Below are 18,822 nucleotides of genomic sequence, written 5' to 3'. Positions count from 1 at the left end.
CCGCGTGCGCAGCCGTGGAGAGGCCGCGCCCCCCGACCGCCCCGAGCTGGGCGCTCATTGGTCGGAGAGCGTTGGGGGGCGGGGCCGCGGCGCGGAGACACAGAGGATGGCGCGCGCGGGAGGGCGGGGGTGCGCGCGGTGTGTGTAGGAGAATTGGCGGCGCATGCGCGCGCTGCACGTGCCCGCGAGCCCTCGCTATGGCGGGGGGCGCGAGGCCCCGTGAGGTCCGCCCCGTCCCCTCACGGCCCGCGCGGGCACCGAGCCCTTGGTGCGGCCGGGATGGGGCCCGGTCCCTCCCTCAACCGGGGGACATCGCGGGGCAGGAATGGATTTCGGGACCCCCGACCCCCAAAGGGTGCTTAGAATGCTGCCGTCCCGCTCCGTGTGGTGTTCCCTTGGTTGTGGGCTCAGCGCTTCCCTCTGGCAGTGAGGTCGCTTTTCCAACCTGCCGCGCTCTGGGGATGTGGCATCCCCGTCTCCCTGTGCTGCCTGCCTTACCTGGAACATGGGCACAAGCATGGAATCACCAAGGTTGGAATAGACCTTCCAGAACATCATGTCTAATGTTCACCCATTACAACCACTGTAACCCCCAAACCCCTAAAGCACATCACCCAGAACCAGATCCACACACCTGAATACCTCCAGGGATGGTGACTCTACCTATCCCAAAGCATGACCACCCTGGCAGGGAAAAATCTCTCTCAAATACCTCATCAGAATCTCCCATCTCCCCTCAAGGCCTCTTACTGCAAGCAAGGCAGAATTGACCGGCCCCCATCCCTCCTTTCAGGTGGTTGTGAGAGCAATGAGGTGCCCCCGAGCCTCCTTGAGACTAAACAAACCCATATAAATAACTTGGGACATTCTGTGTTGAAGGCACAGAGCCTTGTCAGTCACATCCAGCTCAGTTACTGGGGAGCTCAACTCCAGAAGGTCACAGAGCTGCCTGCCAGCACACCTGCCACTGCACCGAGAGCAGGCAGACTTTAAATAACCCTTTTTGTCCATTTCCTGTCCACCTGTCGTGGAAGGGCTCAGTGCAGCTCCACAGCTACAGCTCACCCGTGTTTGCTCTTAAAGGAATAACCAAGTCACTCTTTTCTATCAAAAGCAGCAGCATATCATTCACAGATGAGTGTCAGGATACAGGCCGGGTTAAGAAACAAGTACAGTTGTGATGAAGTAGGAATTTTCTGTCTGTATTTGCTTCCCCAGCTATACAACATTAGCACAGTCTTCCTGCTCGTTTCCTGTTTTGCCTCTTCATGTTGTTCTTTCACTGGACCTACTCAATGTGGCCAAATTAGTTCCTGCCTCCTCAGAAGTCCTGACTATACTTTTCTGAATCCTGCTCCCACCTGTTGCTTCCAAATCCCCATTGTTTTCTTCTTTTGTATTCCCAGCTGTCACTTCCCACCAGCTATGTCCTCGCTTCCACTGCCACCCACAAGGGCTGTGGCATCCGCAGGGTTTGTGTTGTGCTTCCCCGTGCAAACAGCAGGAGAGAGGAGCTGCCATCCCTTACTTCTCTGGTTTCACATTCAGCAATTGTATCCACTGGACATAAAAGGTGGGCAAAGCATCACAACTTTATAAATGCAAGATTATGAAGTCCTCCCCAAGGGGAGGATGTCTCAAGGCCTTCCTGAAGCCCATCACAGCAAGATGACTCTTTCTTTATTCTGTCTGCATCTCCCAAGATTGATTAATATGGATATCTTCCAATTCAGACAAGGTAAACTCATGTGTGCAGCTTGATTTTCTTTCTTCTGTTTAGTTTCGGTCTCTTGACTATGCAGTTGTATCTGCTGTAGTTTTTTTCCTCTTTTTTCATCTGTAATTTACTATATTGTTTTTCTCTAGATTAGTCTTTGAAGGTGTATAATTTGAAATACAGGTGGCAAGTTTGAAAGCTAATTCCAAGCAGGAACAAGTGGCACCTGTCAGTTCCCTACTAGAACCCCTTGTTTAGTCTATAAATTACCAGGTATTCCTGAAGTACACAATTGTAGTAATACTCTGATGTATCTAAAACCAAGTAATCATGAATTTCAACTGCTGTACTGTTAAAAAACATTTCCAAGATCTGTTTTTACTACCTTAAAATTAGCTATTATCAACAAAAAAGGGTATATTGATTATATATAAAAAGAATATGAATACATGTAAGTATTAAAAGAATGTTAATTTAATATCCCTGAAACAGTAACAAAATAACCCCCAAAAATGTAGAGGGTTTATTGATAAATACTCAGTTAACTTCCTTCAAATCTTTCTAATATTTTCATGACCTGTAGCTAACCTCTAATGCAGTTTAAGTCCTTGAATAACTGTTAAGGGTTTAAATGTACAGTGATAATTGCACATTTTCCTCAAAAATTGACTAAACAGACTCAGTTTCCTTTCTTTGTAAAGGAAATTTCGTATTTGCTCTCTAAAGTTCAGATCTCCAGTATTTCTCTCATTGGTTAGATATGTTAATACAAGACAGAGACATAATTGATAATCAGGTGTACTTTCTGGTCTGTCAAGTCGGCTGTAAATTGTAAACTTGAACCCCAGTTTAGCAAATGAAATCAGAATAATGTGCTAAAATCCTCTCCAATATAATGCAGTGCTGTGTGAAAAAAGAAGAGTGAATCTCCCCCTAAGTATTTCTGCAAGGCAAAATGGGCATATATACGATCATGCAAGTAAGTCAATGTAATTAATAGCAACTCATGGTTTCACAGCCTTCCATCCCAAAGAATTGGAAATTACTGTAGAGAAATACAAAACAAGGATCATTTTACCATCGCTGAGACTGTTTAACAACTGTCCCTCTATGCTGGGAGCCTGGTTTTCCACTGAGAGTTTGCAGGCTCGGGCTCTGTATTAAGAACAAAGATTTCCCCTTGGAGTGCAAGACAAGTTTTTAGAGCATATGAAAGCTTGCAAGTTACTGAGTACACCTGTGAGTTGAAGGCACATTTCAGGAACACACAAGCTTGTACTTGATAGCAAAGCCTGACTGGCACTTGAGGGCTTGCTGGGAGCCACAGGGCTGCTTTGCTGTGTGTGATCAGTCTGACAGCCCCCAGGAGCTGCTGGGCCCCCCCAGCTCTGCACACACAGCTTGGCACACACAAATACCAGCTCCAACTGTTTGTTCATCTCCACTAGTCACAGACCTTCCCAGTCAAGAATTCATGTTAGAACTGAAGGGTGAGATAATGACAGAGGAATCTTCCACATGTCCTCACAGTTGTTGCAGTTTAAACCTTTGGATGAAAATATTTTGGGGCTGATAATTGCCTTGAAGCAGGACAGCAGTTCAGTAACACAGACAACAGGCAGTGACTAATAATATGTCACTGAATAAATCAAGTTATCATATTTGTATTAGTTTTTATTTTTATGAAATATCCATTAGACATTGCTAAACCTGACTTTTATTTTTTCTACACCACATCTCTAACTTACCAGAGCACCTGCTTGTACTCCATGAAGAGATGTATAGTTACATAACACCTGTGCTTGTTCCCAGACACTAGAGGCAAAGAGGCAGTCAAAATACTCTTTAAAATATTAAATTGAAAGTCAATGGAGCCTTAGACGTTTCTGAACATGAGGCATAAGCTTTTCAGACATGTTGAGGACGAGATAAAACTGTACCTTGTGCTTCTGCAAGGAGATATAAAGAAGATTCTCTCCATCTTCTCCACTCATAGGGAAATTAAAAGGGAGACAACATTTCTACAGAGTCAATGTATAAATTTTTGCTTTCCAGGATTTTAACTCTGGCAAATTCTTAAAACTCTTATTTACCATCTCCTCAGTCCTACAGCAGGAAAATTCATGCTGAATCCTAGGCTAAGTTGACTATCAATTCTAGATTTGGTCCCCTGGGAATAGCACTAGAGGCAAAAATTTTACACTCAGTGTGTTTCATCCATTGTCTTGTTACCAAGTGGCAGCAGTTTTTGTGGGAATCATTAAAAACTCCCCTTGTTATGTAGAGCACTATTGATATTTGAACTCTCAGGGGGCGTAACCTCTGTCTCTGTCTCTATCCAAAAAGTATCAGATAAAAATAAACACACACAACATTGCTCAGCAAAGAACAAGTGCATTAATTACAATTCATTAGCCTGAGTTACTCAAACATTTACGGTGTGTATTGAGTCCCGTGTAGGAGTATGGTGACAGGAAAGGTGAGACAAAAGACAGGAGAAATGTAGGAATCTGTCATATACAGTTTTTGTTATAATAATACATTGTGCACATTATTCTTTTCATCTGAGAATGTCAAAGCTCATTTTAAAAATTTGGTTAAATGCAAAAAGCTCTGTGAGGAAAGTAATTCTTTTACTGGTAGGTGAACTGAATGCCAGAGTCATTCAGAGTTATTGCTCATTAGAGCCAGAGATGGAACTCAGGAACAGAACTGGTGTCCAACTTCAGCTACATAAAATGCTGCATGAGTTGCCAACTATGATCTGTGAGTGGAATTTGGTTAATTGTGTCAGTCTGTAGGAACAGTTATTATTTTTTGGTATTACAATAGCTCTGAGAGTCCTGCAACTGTAATCCCTGCATGTGAGGTTCTACCTGCACACACAGGGGTTCTGGCTTGGAAGAAAGTAAAGTCTTTCAGGACATGGTTTGACAAATGAATTTTTGGTAGAAGCTCCTACTTAGGCATTTGCCACCACACATTCCTCCCCTCTTCCCCTTTACATTGTTCCTGCATTGTGCCAGTGATTTTCTTTTTGTGTGTGTTTAATTGAATCTGAATCTGATTTCAATTAGAAATAGTCCCCACAACCCTTTTTTTTTAAACTCAGACTAGTACTCTGATCTGGTTCCCTGGTGCAGATGCAGGAACAATGTTACAAGAGAGTCTCTTGAAGACAGGAATGAAAGAGTGAGGAACACACAGCACAAATTCAACTTAGCAGAGGTGTTTGTCAAACTGTGCCCTTAACTGAGCCCAACCATAACAAGGTTCTAACTGCAACTGGTGTGAAAAAACAGCAAATTAGGTTTGTAAGTTTTTTTTTAAATTAACATAAGTAGAATTTATCAGTAAACAAAAGAGCAGCTCTGCCACCTCAGGTGATACTGCAAAAACTTTCAGAGTGGAAATTGAGGTCATTGACAAAACATCTTCCTTTCCCCTTTGGAGTCAAAACTAATGTCTCTCAGAAACACACAAAGGAAATAACCTTTAAACTCCATGTTTGTTTTTGCAGTGGTATGACTGGAAAATAATTTCATCTGCCTTTGTAAAGGGGGGGTGGGGTGGTATAAAACGAAGTGGAGACCATTTCCCTCCCACCACAGCCGTACATCTATTATCTGACTCACCACTTCTGGGACTCCTTCTGGCAGCTCTGGTTTTATTGCACTGAAAACTCAAGCCTATGAAAATATTCCCTATTTTCAGGTTTACTTTGCTCACTGCTTTGTTCAGGTCAGTATTCCTTCCTTTAGGGGTCTGGAACTCGACATTCAGCAAGGGTTGGATGTTGCTGTTTTTAAGCTTTGTGAGAAGGACCAGCTCACTGGAAGGAAGGGGGGAGGGAAAGGAAGGGGGAGGAGAGTCCATATCTGAAGAGAGACTCCAGACTGGAGAAATTTTACTGACATCCATTCAGTTTCCAGCGGGGTCTCCTTCAAGGGCTTTTACTGAGCTCCGAAAGCCCCTGCAATTCACAGCAGCATTTACATGCAACGTTTCCCTCTGGGAGCTAAGGTATAACTGTACTCCTGGATAATAATCACAAAGAATACCACCAGACTCCCATTGAAATGTCAACCAGCCACTACCGTTGTAGAGAGTAACAAAGAGATGCTAATATAATTAATTATGAAGCCTCAGTACCCTCATTAACACATCTTTAGTGCCTAGATCTTTCAAAATCAGCTGTATAAAGTGACTGTCAGAGTTAATTCCTTATAAATTGCCTCCTGTCACATGCCAGCACTGCAGCAAGATCTCTCAGGCCTTGATGCTAAGAAATCTGTGTTTTTTTAAAAGTTCTGATGCAGTTTTATTGGTGTTATTAAAGGTGTAAGCTGTTGCATAAGCAGTTTGTCAGGCTAGAGTAGAGAAAAATAAAAATGCCTTTAGTCAGCCCAGCTTACACAGTTGGTGGCATAAATAGGAAAAGTTTCAGTCAATTAAATGGAAAATTAAGGACAAAAGAAAAGAACAGGAATGAAAGGTGTCACATAATTTGGCATTTAAATGTTTCCGGACCTTTTTTTTTAAATTTGAGGACTGCAGCCAGTTTATAGCTCTCCCTCCTACTGCTGCCTTTATGACAGCATTCCAGCTCCAGGCCTCATTCCAGAGCATCCTCCTTCCCCTCCTCTCCCGCTCACAAATATATATTTCAATAGGCTTAGGCTACATGGAGTTCCAAAACCAGCATGTAATTGGTGCAATTGTCTTTTACACTTCTCCAGAGAGAGCCACATTCATGCTGCTTAAGCCCTGTTTTGTCATGTTTTCCCTTTTTCTTTTTTGGTTTTTTTTTTTTTTTTTTTTCCAAGCTGGACTGGGATCAGTACTTGTGTTGGGAACCCTACATATATACTGAAAAAAGAAGTTAGAGAAACAAGCTGTATGGGTGGTTCATTCTGTTATTTCTCAGAACCAGACTGTCACTCTGCTACAAGATAAAGGGAGACAATAAAAAGAAAGTGATCATTACAAATCACTTGGCATTTTCTGTGAGCAGTTAAAACACTTGCACTGACATATCCAGTTGGTCTATACAAGATACTCTGCCTCCCTTCATCTTCCATGTGCTTTTGAGAAGGTGATAATTCTGCAGTGCATAACTTTGTTAAGTTATCTCTCTGTGCTTGTATAATACGTTCCAGGATTCTTTGTAATCTCTGTTATACTTGGGATAAAAAAAAAAAAAAATCAAATGAGATATTTTTATTTGCCATTTAAGAAGTGGCTTTCACACTAAGTGCTTTTGCTGGTCTTGCTAATCTGGCAATATGCAAACTCTCTAAATGGAGGTGAAATTTATATCAGTAAAAGGAGTCCTTGCAAATCTGTCTTTCCTGCTGCATTAGCTAACATGGTAGGAACATTATTTCATTCTCCACTCTTAAATTACATATCCATACCCCAGTAAAACTAAGATGTATTACTGAACATTTGGTGTTCATAGAAATAATATCTCAGAAATTACAGTGGCATGCTTGAAATTAAATAAATAGAGATTTCTGAAGAGCCACCCAGAACTACCATGCAAATTCTGCTGGTACCAAGTGGAATGTAACAACTTATTCTGAATGTCCTGTTTTGAAACCACACTTTTGCCAAGGAGAGCCAGTTCTGTTTAGAGGATTAATATCTGTCCACATTACTTTCTAATATAGCCACTGGCTTCAAACATAGCAGTTAAAATCCCAACAACTGTTTGAGATACTACAGATGCAATATGAGTTGATTAAGTGATGTACAGAACAGATAACTAATTTTTAGTCATGCATGGTTACTGAATATGGGATTAATTTAAGAGATCTCTGTTTTCTTTCATGCTGTCAGCACTGCAAAGGGTCAGGTACCTTTGAGGAGTGGCACAGCAGATTGTACCTTCATTTCTGTGAGGAGATGCTGGACATGCTGCTACGAACCCAGCAGGAACTAGAGGCTGCTGAGACCAAAAGGAGAGAGCCACTGCCAGTCACCTTGTTGACAGCAGCAATCCCCTGCCCAAGGCAGAGACTCACAGCTGCCACTGAGCTCAGAGCACCATGGCAGCCAGGACTGAGGATCCTGAGCCTTTCACAGATGCCTCTTTGGACAATCCATGGCACTCGGCCCCGTGCCAGCTCTGCTTGCCATTCCAGCCCTGCTGGCAGTGCCTTTGTGCCCCTGTGGCTGTAACTTGCTGCCACCTGCCACAGAGCTTCCCCCCGCTCCTTCCTGGGCTGCTTACACTTGACTAAAATCTTTGTCTTGTTATTAATCATGAAGGAATGAATAGGGGATAAACAATACATGTACAGGGCAAGAAACCACAGCCATATTTATAAGGAACCCCCAACTAATTCTGCAAAGCACAGTAGGTCATGATTTTAATGGAGATGGATTCTTTTGGTAATGTATCATGTCTTTTGGTATAACAGGACTTCAGAAGCAAGCTGATGTTTTCTGCTAACAAGGAAAAATAGGTTTTCAATGCAAAAAGGGCACAGCATTTGCAGGGACATTTAGGAGAGGGGACAGGGAAAAGGAGGTCACAAATTAGAGAAAATGCATGAGCCTGTTACAAATGGCACTGGAGAAGAAATAACTGGGGGATTCACACAGCTTGAGGTAACACAGAGTCCACACAAGGACCTGAACCCTCCTCAAGCTACTGAGCAGCTAGTGGGGTACATGGACATGGGTTCAACACTGACAGTTGTGGGGACCTCACTTCCCTCAAGATTTGGTGAATTTTAAAATCATCAATTTCTAACAAAAAAGAAACATGGGAGTAACTGATTAGATATTATCCATACTCAAATAACAAGCAAAAAATGTCAGCAAAAAGCCACTTCAAACTCCAGGTTACATCCTTTGGTTAATGCAAAGGCAATAGCTCAGTACCCAGGCCTCAGGCAGACCACATCTGTCCCCTCGGGCTGTTCAGCAGTGCAGGGGTAGGATGGGAACTGTCAGGGAACAGCACTAGGTCTTGCTGGTTATGGAAGCTGGAGAAACAAGTGGGTTCTGGAGTGAAAATTCTTTGAAACAAACCCTTGCTGTAGGTTGAAGAGTTTTGTTTGTTGGCTGTTTGCTATGAATAAACGAGAATACTGAATAAACAAGAATACTTATGAAGTTCTGTTCCCCTGAACAGTCATCAAGCACCAAAGGCTTCGATCCCGTGTCAAGCCACTCCCTGCCAGAACAAGTCCAAGAACTCCCTCATGGCCGAATTTATCTGTGCTTGTTGTTTTATTTGTCTTCAGTGCATCTGTTTGGGGTGGAAGGAATGGAGGGGAAGGTGTAAAAGGAAAAGGCTCAGTTACGACTCTCCATTTTCGGGTACAATCTCCTGTTTCGCCTGTCTGGAGCCTCAACAGAACTGAATAGTTGCATTTATCACAAATCGAGGGCAGCGACTGCACCCACTAGTGGGGGAATTTTTACCGAGACGCAGCTCCGAGTATTTCTTTTGCTCAGGTCACAGCGATCACACGCTAGCGTGCAGCTTTTTTCTGATTTTTCTCCCCCTCGCTTTCGTTTTTGTTTTCGCTTTACCTCAATCTTCTCTTGTTTTTTTTGATGCTGATTTGCTCCATTATGTAAAAGTGAAAACTTCCTACACTTTGTCTCATGAAACTGGGAGGAAAAAGCACAGATCAGCCCAGTAAAAGCAGCCACTTAAAAGAGACTGGGTAGCCTCAGGCAAGTAACAGCCCTCCCCCACTCATCCCCGATTTTGCCTTGTTTCTGATGATGTGAAGACAAAAACATCCATATATCTGATACTGCCAGGCCAGGGGAAAAAAGCAACGTACGATTTCTTGAAATACCTTTGATATATTGAAACCCCAGAGAAATTGGAATAAAGGATAAAAGTGCAGTTACTTACAACAGTCCTTGTCTGGAGCTGTTTGCTCCTTTCTCATCCTCAGGGAAGAAAAAGCCCGGACATGCACCACGATACAGGGAACATGTTCTACATTTGCAGTAACTTTGCATACTACTGGCTAAAAAATGGATTTATTTCTGTTTCACATACCTAAATTCCAGTTTTCTTATCTCTTTGCCATCTCAAAAACTCGCAAACTTTTCTCCTTAAGTCCCCTCTGACAAGTTATTTAAAGTTTTTAAATTGCAGTCTGTGCTTAGCATTTTGACGATGATGCAGCCTGTATATTAATTCACACTCATAATATTTACTCCTCTACTAAAGAGTAATATGCCTTGGCAGTTCTAATCATAGCAATTAAAGATAATTTATTGATGACTGAAGATGATCTATTTATAGAGGATAAGTATTAAGACCCTCTTAAGAAAACTATTCTGCTATTGGGTTCAAATATTTAGTATCAGATGAAAAGCTGCCCCATGCAATGACCCAAAGCCAGGAGCCTGCCTGCAGAAGTGAGCTGGGAAAGTGCTCAGTTACATCCAAGATGGTCTCTGCCTGCCATTGCTCGTGCTTCCACACGAACCAGTTGCTGTTGGAGATACCAAGCTTGAACTTTGGAAATTCAGATTAACTCCTGTGCTGATGAGACAGACATGACAGGGCTAAAAGGGCTATCACTCCAGCCCAAGAGTGTTTATGCTTTTATGTTCTTGTCTCTTCTCTGGGGTATCGTGATGGTCCACTCCAGCCAGGATTTGAAATTCTAGAGATTCAGTTCCATTGAGACTTTTTGCTTTTGAAGGAGGTGCCACTGAACCTCCTTCTGCTCCAATTTCACTGTCTGTAAATTGACTGTAAGAGTTCTTTACCATTCGTTTTAGGGACTCTTACTTCACTGTTAATTGTGTAGTACTTTAAATTCCTCAGCAGAATCATTGCACTCAGCTGTGATACAAATGGACTCACACGTGCTCAAGAGGTGAAAGCACTACAATCGTTCTGCTGAGCTCCTGCTCTGTATCCTGCAGCCTTGATTCCTCCACACAGGCCAGACTCCTTCCCAGCAACAGCCGGAATAACTCCACTGAAGTTGGTGCATCTGTGCCCGCTTATGCCAGCACTAAATTTAGCCTGTGCATTCATCATCAAGTTGTTCCAATGAGTTAGTTAGAAAAAATCTCCAAGCAGAGTCACTCCTGTTAGGAATAACCACTTAAATAAGCTCCAGCACCAGTCCGTGTCCCTGCGGACAGGAGCAGCACGGGTTATCCGGGTGCAGGGGCCGGTGCCCGGGTACCGGAGCAGCCCCGCGGGCGCGCAGCCAGCCCGGCCACACAGCAACTCAGCCTGGGCACCAACTACCCTCACTCCCCCATCAAAACCAACCACGGCAGCGAGCAGAGCAACGAGCCAGAGCACACCCCGGGCACTAAGTGTGCCTTGAGCCGGCCCCATTCCCGGGCCACCACACAGTGACAGCCAGTGGAGCTTCCCTCTCAAGCGGGCCCAGTCCCCGCTCTCCACCTCGCTCGGCTTTGTCGCCCCCTCCCCGCCGCCATCTTAACTCCTGGCACCCCGCGGCCTTCGCCTGCGCTGCCACCCGTGCCCGCGGCGGGACCAGCGGGGCCCCAGCGCAGCTACGGCGGGAGCGACCGAAGGGGAAGAAGCAGCCTCAGCCAAACCCAAGGATCTAACAGAGGTGCCGGGATAGGCCGCACCGCTCTCCCGCACGGAGCCACCGCCCGCCCAGCCCCGCCGCCCCGCACCCTTCCCCAACATGGCCCCGCCCGGCTCACTTTACCGCTCGCAGGCCGGCGGGCTCGGCGCTCGGGTGACGTCACCGCGCGCCCGTTTCCATGGGAACCGGAGGCGCGGGCGGCGGGAGCGCCACGGGCCGGGACTGCCGGGACTGACCCCCGATCCCCCAGGGACCTCTCCGGCCCCGGCATGTTCACGGACAGGACGGCACCCGGTGCCGACGTGCAGTCGCTGTGGAGGAGCGCCCGGAGCGCGCGCTGCGAGGCGGTGAGAGACCCCCGGGGCGGCGCCGCTCCCGCCCTTGTACCGCCGGGCCGGGCAGGGGGCGGCTGTCAAGGCTGCGCCTTCCCCGGACCTTCAGTGATCGTGCCCCGACTCGCCCCATCCCTGTTCGTCCGCACCCCCCCCGCAGGTCCCGGGGCTCCAGCGCGGCCCGGGACCGAGCGCTCCCGCTCCGGTAGTTGTTGGCACCGGGCGGGGCCGGGGCGCCGGGGCCTGTGCCCGCCCGCCGGCTCTGTCCCCACAGCGTTGTGCTGATTTAGCCCCGGTGTGCGGGGCCGAGCGGCTGCCGCCCCGCAGTTTGAGAGCTGACAATGCTGCGCTGTCACCGTGTGCGCTGCTCGCTCCGCGCTCTGGAGCTCGCTGCCTTTTCGCCTTCTCCCGTCCTTCCCATTCCATGCTTTAGAGCAGTGCCCGGGTCTGGCATTCGGGCATCTCTGCCCCCGATCAGATTATGGGAAGGTCACAAACACATCACCGACACCTGGGCAGGTACGGAGGTACCTTGTGTACCAAAGGGGCTGGAATGTCTCTGTGAAACGGCAGGAAGGGGAAGGTGCTTTGAATGCCTTGTGCAACACTTGTTTTTCTGCTTAGACTATAGACTGTCTGTCTTCTTTCACTAGAAAACTTGCCAGACTGGGAAAATTTCAACAGCAGAAGCTGCAGCACAGTCTCATACAGCCCGAGATGCTGCAGTGCAGACAGAACAGAGCAAAGATGCTGTCCAAGACTTTCAGCAAGAAGTCCAAGTAGATTATATTGGGCTTCTGTCATTCCTTCAGAGAGTGGAGGATGCTGTTATCAAAGAACTAAATAAAAACTGGAAAAGTCATGCCTTTGATGGCTTTGAAGTGAACTGGACAGATCAGGATGAAACAGTAAGTGACAGACTTCAGGTCATTGTCCAAGCAGAGTTCAGTTACTCTTAAGTTGTTAGTCCTTATTGCTGTGATTGTTCTTACCAGGTTCTAATAATTAAACATTACCAGTTGGGCTGCCTTGGGGTTTTTACAGCTTTCTCCTTGCTTGTTAAAACTGTTCTTCCTGCTGGTGACTGAGCTGTTGCAGCAGTGAGAGGAGGAAGCCTGCAGTTGGTGTAGGCTTTTCTTCAGCCCCTTCAGAGCACTGCAGCCTAGCAGGGATCTAGGAACAGTTGCAGTCAGTGAGTTGGCAGCTCTGCCTGCTTAGGTTTGTTTAGTGCATGGTGCTCAGGAATGGAAGCAATTTGTATCAGTACATGTTGGGACTGGCATTTTCAAACTGTTACTTGTGAAGCTCAGTGAGTGCCAAACTCACACCTGTAAATTCTTAGGCACAGCCTTCCAGAGCTGTGCACTCTCTGAGAGGTTGTTTGAGTGACAGTTTGTTGTGGGTTTGTTTCTCAACAGGAATTCAACAACCTTTTCACATAAATACTTGGACTGAGGAAAACCCACCCTGTGACCCCACAATCACACCAGGGTGGGCACAGATCTCATTTCTCTCTGTTCAGAGATTGTTGCCTCAGTGTTTGGATTTGATCTCTTCCAGGTGTTGTGTTTGCATACATTGTCATACCCAGAGGCTCAGGATCAGAACCTGCAGGTCACTGGTGTGTCATGGAATGCCACAGGATCTGTCATTGCATGTTCCTACGGTCGGTGAGTGTGAGGGATTTGGGAGTGCAGCTGAGGCTCATGTGGTGGCTCAGGCTGACCTGAGGTCTAGATATGTTTGCTTTCTCTGTAGTAATAAACTGACATATATATATCTATATCCACTCCTTATGCAAGTTAAATTATTAATTTTCAAAGTAACAAAATCTCAGGCAAGTCCTGAATTAATCTTTTATTTCTTCTGCCTTCCCCCCACCCTGAAAATGGATACATGATCTTACTGATTTGTTTCTAGGTAGGTTCTGTTTGAAAGATGTAAAGAGCAGATGCATTTGCAAATATCTGTAGGTGAGGTTTGGGAGAATGCACTTTATCTTCACTGTGATCATGATGTTTAATGTGGTCTCTGAGCACCCTGGATGAACCTGGCACCTGTTCATGCATGTGCTTGGTGCCATGGACATGTTATAACATGTTGAAGGATTTCTGAAATAAGGGTCTCACAAATTATTTATCTAATCCATTGATGTCTGTAGTAGCTCCCTCTTCCTTGGACCTGCTTCTACCCTGATTTTTTTTTTTTTTTTATGCTGCCCACTCCTTACATTAAAAGCCCCAGCAAAAAGGGTTTCCATGAGAGAATGCATAGGGAAGAGTAAAACAGGGCAAACCTGTATGTTAGTTGCTCCTTCTGTTCTCTCAGTCTACAACGGTTTGCAGATGAGGATGTGGTTTTTGTGTCTGTGGGTACCCTCAGCAGAATTCCTTCCATGAACTTTCCATATGCACCCTTTTGATTGTTCCCATTATTTGAATGGTGAGTAGGTCTTGGAATAGGGAAATTGTACCCAAAATTTACTGGCTGCACTTTGAGGTAAGCACAGACATGTTCCCTGTCACATCCTGGATAAACCAGCCCCCAGAGAAGTTCCATCCCCTCAGGATTCCTTCATGATGGGACCCAAAGCAGCACATTGAGGTGTCCATGGGGAATCTCAGAGCTCTGCTGGACTGGAATCCTCTGGAACACACAAAGCAAGATGCAGCTTTTTTGTTTTTCAGGTTGGACGATGGGGACTGGAGCACAGAGAAATCCTATGTTTGTACCTGGAATCTGGACAGAAGAGGGTTGAATCCACAGCACCCTGACCTGGTGGTGGATGTTCCCAGTTCTGTCATGTGCCTGGCTTTCCATCCCTCCCAGCCATCACTGATAGCTGGTGGGTTGTTCTTACCTCAGACCATGCTTAAACATACCCTTTCCTCCTGCAACCTGGATCCTTTGGTTTTTCTCTCTGAGTCCAGCCTCAGATCTCCTGTAAAGGAGCAGCATTGCAGCTCCTCAAACTGAGGAACTAATGCCCACCAACACAGATAAGTGCACTGTAACATCTGAACTGGGACTTGCTGCTTCTTCAGTGACACCTGCCTTTATATCCCCTCCTCAGAGAGAGGTGACAGAAGGAAATCCAGCTCTGCCTGTAAGGGAATAAACTTATTTCAGCAGAGCAATATTCTCTTACACCAGAACTGGCTGTGCCCTGCACAGAACTGGCCAACCTTTAAAGCTGGTGGGTCTGTTTCCACCATTGCTCCATTTGTACATTTGTTCTGAGCTGTCAGACCTCGGATGTTTTGTATTTGTCCTTTCAGGTGGCCTGTTCAGTGGGGAGTTGGTGGTGTGGGACACCAGCAGGACAGAAGACCCTGTGATCTGGAGGACAGGGATGACAGATGACACCCACACTGACCCAGTCTATCAGGTAACAGAGAGCACTGACAGCACACAGGGCTGGGGCAGGTGAGAGTTGCACTGTTTTGTGTCATCCCTTTGGTTCCCATCAACAGCCAGGCAGTTCACAGACATTTCAGCAGTTATATTCTTTTTTGGTTGGCTATTTTCCCCCAAATCTAGTTCCGGAACAGACAGCCTGTATAAAATAACTTCACTGTCCAGGATAAATGAAAAGCAGGATGATTCCCAAACTATAATTGTTTATTAAGGGAGATGCAACCAGTGATACTTGGAGTGGTTTAAAAACACAAATGGGAAAGTGTCCATGATCCTTGGAAGCTTAAAGCCACATGCTTTAAGGGAATTTACAAGCATGTCATCCAGTCTGGCTTCCTAAGGGTTTTGCCCTTCTGGGGCCTTGTGACTCTGGACATCCTGTGTATTTTTCTCATCTGCTGCTTAGGAAAATACTGTTGTTTAGAGCTGGGTGAAAGTGCCATAAATGCCTATGCCAAAAGTGAGGGCAGGTGAACCATAGAAACTGCAATGGAGATTCAGCCCTGAACACTGGATGTGTTTCAGTCTGTGCCAGCTCCCAGCAGAAGCTCGTTTGGTACCAGGCTGGTGCCTGGCTGTGCTCTTGTGCCACCACAGGCTGCATGGGCTGGGCAGTTGTGACAGTCCCCGTTGTCCTGAGCTCTTGGCATTTGGAACAGGTTCACTGGTTACCTGACACCAGGCACAGAAACCACGCCCGGCTGATGAGTGTGGGGACAGATGGGAAGATCCTCGTGTGGAGGGAGGAGCGGGACGGGCGGCTGGCCTTGGCTGAAGGATTTGCCATCGTGGCTCAGCAGATCCCTCGCAGCACTCGGCTGAAGAAGGTGAGTTCAGCAGCTCAAAGAGTGCCCTTTGCATAAAAACACTCAGTCCTGGAGCCCAAGTGTCAGAGGAAAAGCCCCTTCTGAACAAGCACACCCTTGATCCACAGCTCCTTTGCCATACAGAAATCTTTCTTAGAAGACTGACAACAGCTGAGGCTTTGCCATGCTCTAAAGAGAAGTTACCAGGATGGAGAACTTGCTTGTAATGTTAATTCATGTGAACCCATTTGTAGGAAGGATTCAGTACTACAAACACGGAGCTGTCACAAGCTGTGCTGTGAACAGCCCGCTGGGCCCCCAGCAGGCCCTGCCCGCCTGTGCCTCTCTGGGGAGCTCCAGCTCACACCAGCTCTGTCTCTCTCTGCCCAGGTGGCCTGGGGACAGGCAGCCGTGGGGGTGACCTCGCTGTCCTTCTCACCCTTCCATGCCGGTGTGTTCGTTGTGGGTGTGGAGGGCGGGTACTGCCTGCGGTGCTCCACCTCGGCGCAGGGCCCGGCCCTCCCGCGGCCGCGCGGCTCCGTTCCCCTCAGGGCGCCGGCAGAGCTCGCCTTCTCCCCTCACGCTGGGCCCGTGTACTCCGTGAGCTGCTCGCCCTTCCACAGGCAAGTGCTGCATGTGGGACACGATCACTGCCTGGCTCTAAACACAAAATAGCCCCTGGGGTGTGTTAGAAGTTCCAAAAAAGGGTCACCTAGTAGAGAAAAAACATCCCTTGGCTCTGGTGAAGCTGCCTACTGGACTGTCCTCCATGTGGGTGCATGAGCAACACTAGCACCTTCCTTAGATCATCCTCTCTGTTACAATTAATACTCAATCTAAAGCCAAGGAGATGAAAAAGTCCTTCACTTGGGCAGATCACTAATTATCTTACTGAAGATTTTTCTGCCATCAGTAGCTGCCAGAATTTAAATGAGAAGCTCCCATCTCTGCCAGCAATTCACCCACCATCCGTGGAGGCCCCAAGCCTGTTTGTGTGAAAGATGCTGACAGCCCAGGTTTGCATTTGATTTGCATGAGACAAGCCCAGCTCGAACAATGCCCAGCTCTAGATCAGCAGTTCTCAGGCAGCCCTGGGCCACAACCCATCGACGGTCAATACAAGCCCTCATTAAGCTTAATTGAGGGCAGTAACAAACAGCCCACAGCACAGGCTGGCAATTGCTGCTTTAGGAGACACGGACCTTTACAAAGCAGGAATATTGTCCGAGGTCATGCTCCTTGACTGATTTCTGTTCTTTGTCGTTAGCAATAAAACAAAACGAGCTGTTTCTTGCTTCCTCTCTCCCCCAGGAACCTCTTTCTGAGCTGTGGGACCGACGGACAAGTTCACTTGCACTCAATGTTGCAGACACAGCCCCTCTTTGCTCTACAGTTATCAAAGAAATACCTGTTCTGTGTATGCTGGTCTCCAGTTCGACCACTGGTTTTTGCAGCTGCATCTGGGGAAGGCAAGTAACTACAGGTGCCTTCTCTTGAACATAAAATTAAGAGTGTTCTGGGTATTAGTTAGTCAGGTCGATTGTACTGATTAGCAGATCCCACAAGCACAGAGCAGTGGCCACTCTTTTCACTGTGTAATTAGTACAAAGGAGTGATTTCTAACTTTAACAAGGTGAACCAGCAGTTACTTTTCACTTCTGATGGTACCTTTAAATCTGTTGCCACAGTCATTCACAGGAATACAGCACAGCAAGATCACTGAGGCTAAATCTATCTCCAGTTTGTTTTTGACATCTACTTCCAGAACTAATGGCTTAAAATGAAAACTTTTTCCTTAGAAAATTGCCCAAACATATTTGAGTTAAAGAATGGAGATTTCACAGAATTTGGCAAGCTGGTTTCAGGTTTCTGACAGTAGAACAAATCCATGCTGCCTTGCAGTAATGTCAGCTGTCTATCACAGCCTAGACACCCATCAGCAGGGGAAACGGGTTAAAAATAACTCTGAGTGCCAGACTAAGCAGATACTCACCTGCTGTTAGATAAGATGTCTGTTGCCATGAAGCTGCAATGAATGTCTGTGTCTGCAGGAGAGGTGCACCTGTTTGACCTGGGGAGGAGCACGCAGAAGCCCACCGTGTCCCTGAAGCAGTCTGTGAGTGACTGCCCCGTGTATTGTTTGGAATTCAACACCAAGCACACGCGGCTCCTGGCAGCAGGGGATGCTGCTGGGACAGTCAAAGTCTGGCAGCTGAGCTCTGACTTCACTGAGCAGGGACCAAGGGAAATGAGTCACCTGGAGCAGCTGGCAAATGAGATCATGGACTGAGGGAGCAGCACAACAGCTGTGTGAAGCTTGTAACTGCCCTGACTCCAGGGACAATTCTCCACTCACCTGTTCCAGTGTTGGCCTGGAAAACACAGGTAAACCAACAGCTGGAGTTGCCTCCACATAAGAGTTAAATTTGCATTTAACCATTAAACACAAAAGTATGTGGTTCGACCAGTAACTTTTATTGAAGCACACTGCAACATGTTTCTTTTCCCTAAGAGTTTTAAGCTAAGCACTTTAAGGTTACATCATAAAGTAACATTGATTATTGTAGAGCACAAAGAGAGAGAGACACATGCAGAGCTACAGTCAGCAAACGTGAGCATGTCCTTTGCATCTTTTGGTGCTAGTGTTTCAGATCAATTCACAAAGAGTGAACGTGTAAATTCTATGTAGTCGTAGGCAGCAGGCAGTTCCCTGCCCTTGCCATCCATGTAGGGTTTCATGTGGGAGATGCAATAATCGGCCTGTTCCCGGGTCAGGTTCTGAAAGAGAGACAGTGTGGGGGTGAGAGGGCTCTGGGGCTGCCCAGGGCCATTGACAGGCAGCCCTCCCATTCCCCAGGGCAGAAACCAGAGCAGCACCACTACACCCAGCATGGAAATGCTCTGGCTGTTGGCACTACTTGGTTAAGGGTTGGAAGGCCTGACCAGAGTCTTCCCACCGAACAGAAGACAGAGCAGGTAACTGGGAC

The 18,822-nt window shown here is 46.5% G+C and overlaps 2 protein-coding genes across 5 annotated transcripts in view; one reads left to right on the top strand and one right to left on the bottom strand.

The window, feature by feature from the left end:
- Nucleotides 1-163: 163 nt before the first annotated feature.
- DYNC2I2 (dynein 2 intermediate chain 2) lies at nucleotides 164-18,299 on the top strand. Its single transcript, XM_059486673.1, is given in 12 exon segments — nucleotides 164-219; nucleotides 4,861-4,909; nucleotides 11,314-11,527; nucleotides 11,530-11,627; nucleotides 12,266-12,520; nucleotides 13,173-13,282; nucleotides 14,300-14,457; nucleotides 14,891-15,000; nucleotides 15,689-15,856; nucleotides 16,226-16,458; nucleotides 17,147-17,304; nucleotides 17,887-18,299. Coding segments are annotated over 12 exon segments (1,848 nt in total). The 3' UTR covers nucleotides 18,126-18,299.
- SPTAN1 (spectrin alpha, non-erythrocytic 1) overlaps nucleotides 18,290-18,822 on the bottom strand; it is a 45,881-nt gene continuing 45,348 nt past the window's right edge. For all 4 annotated transcript variants that reach the window (XM_059486431.1, XM_059486433.1, XM_059486430.1 and 1 more), the window contains one exon: nucleotides 18,290-18,613. In XM_059486431.1, the coding sequence (XP_059342414.1) occupies nucleotides 18,488-18,613 (126 nt within the window). In that variant the 3' untranslated portion in view covers nucleotides 18,290-18,487. The remainder of the gene's footprint in view (nucleotides 18,614-18,822) is intronic.

The sequence above is a fragment of the Ammospiza nelsoni genome, chromosome 20, assembly GCF_027579445.1.
Source record: "Ammospiza nelsoni isolate bAmmNel1 chromosome 20, bAmmNel1.pri, whole genome shotgun sequence".
Lineage (NCBI taxonomy): Eukaryota > Metazoa > Chordata > Aves > Passeriformes > Passerellidae > Ammospiza > Ammospiza nelsoni.
Note: the sequence above shows the minus strand (reverse complement) of the source record. Positions and strands in the feature narration are given on the sequence as shown.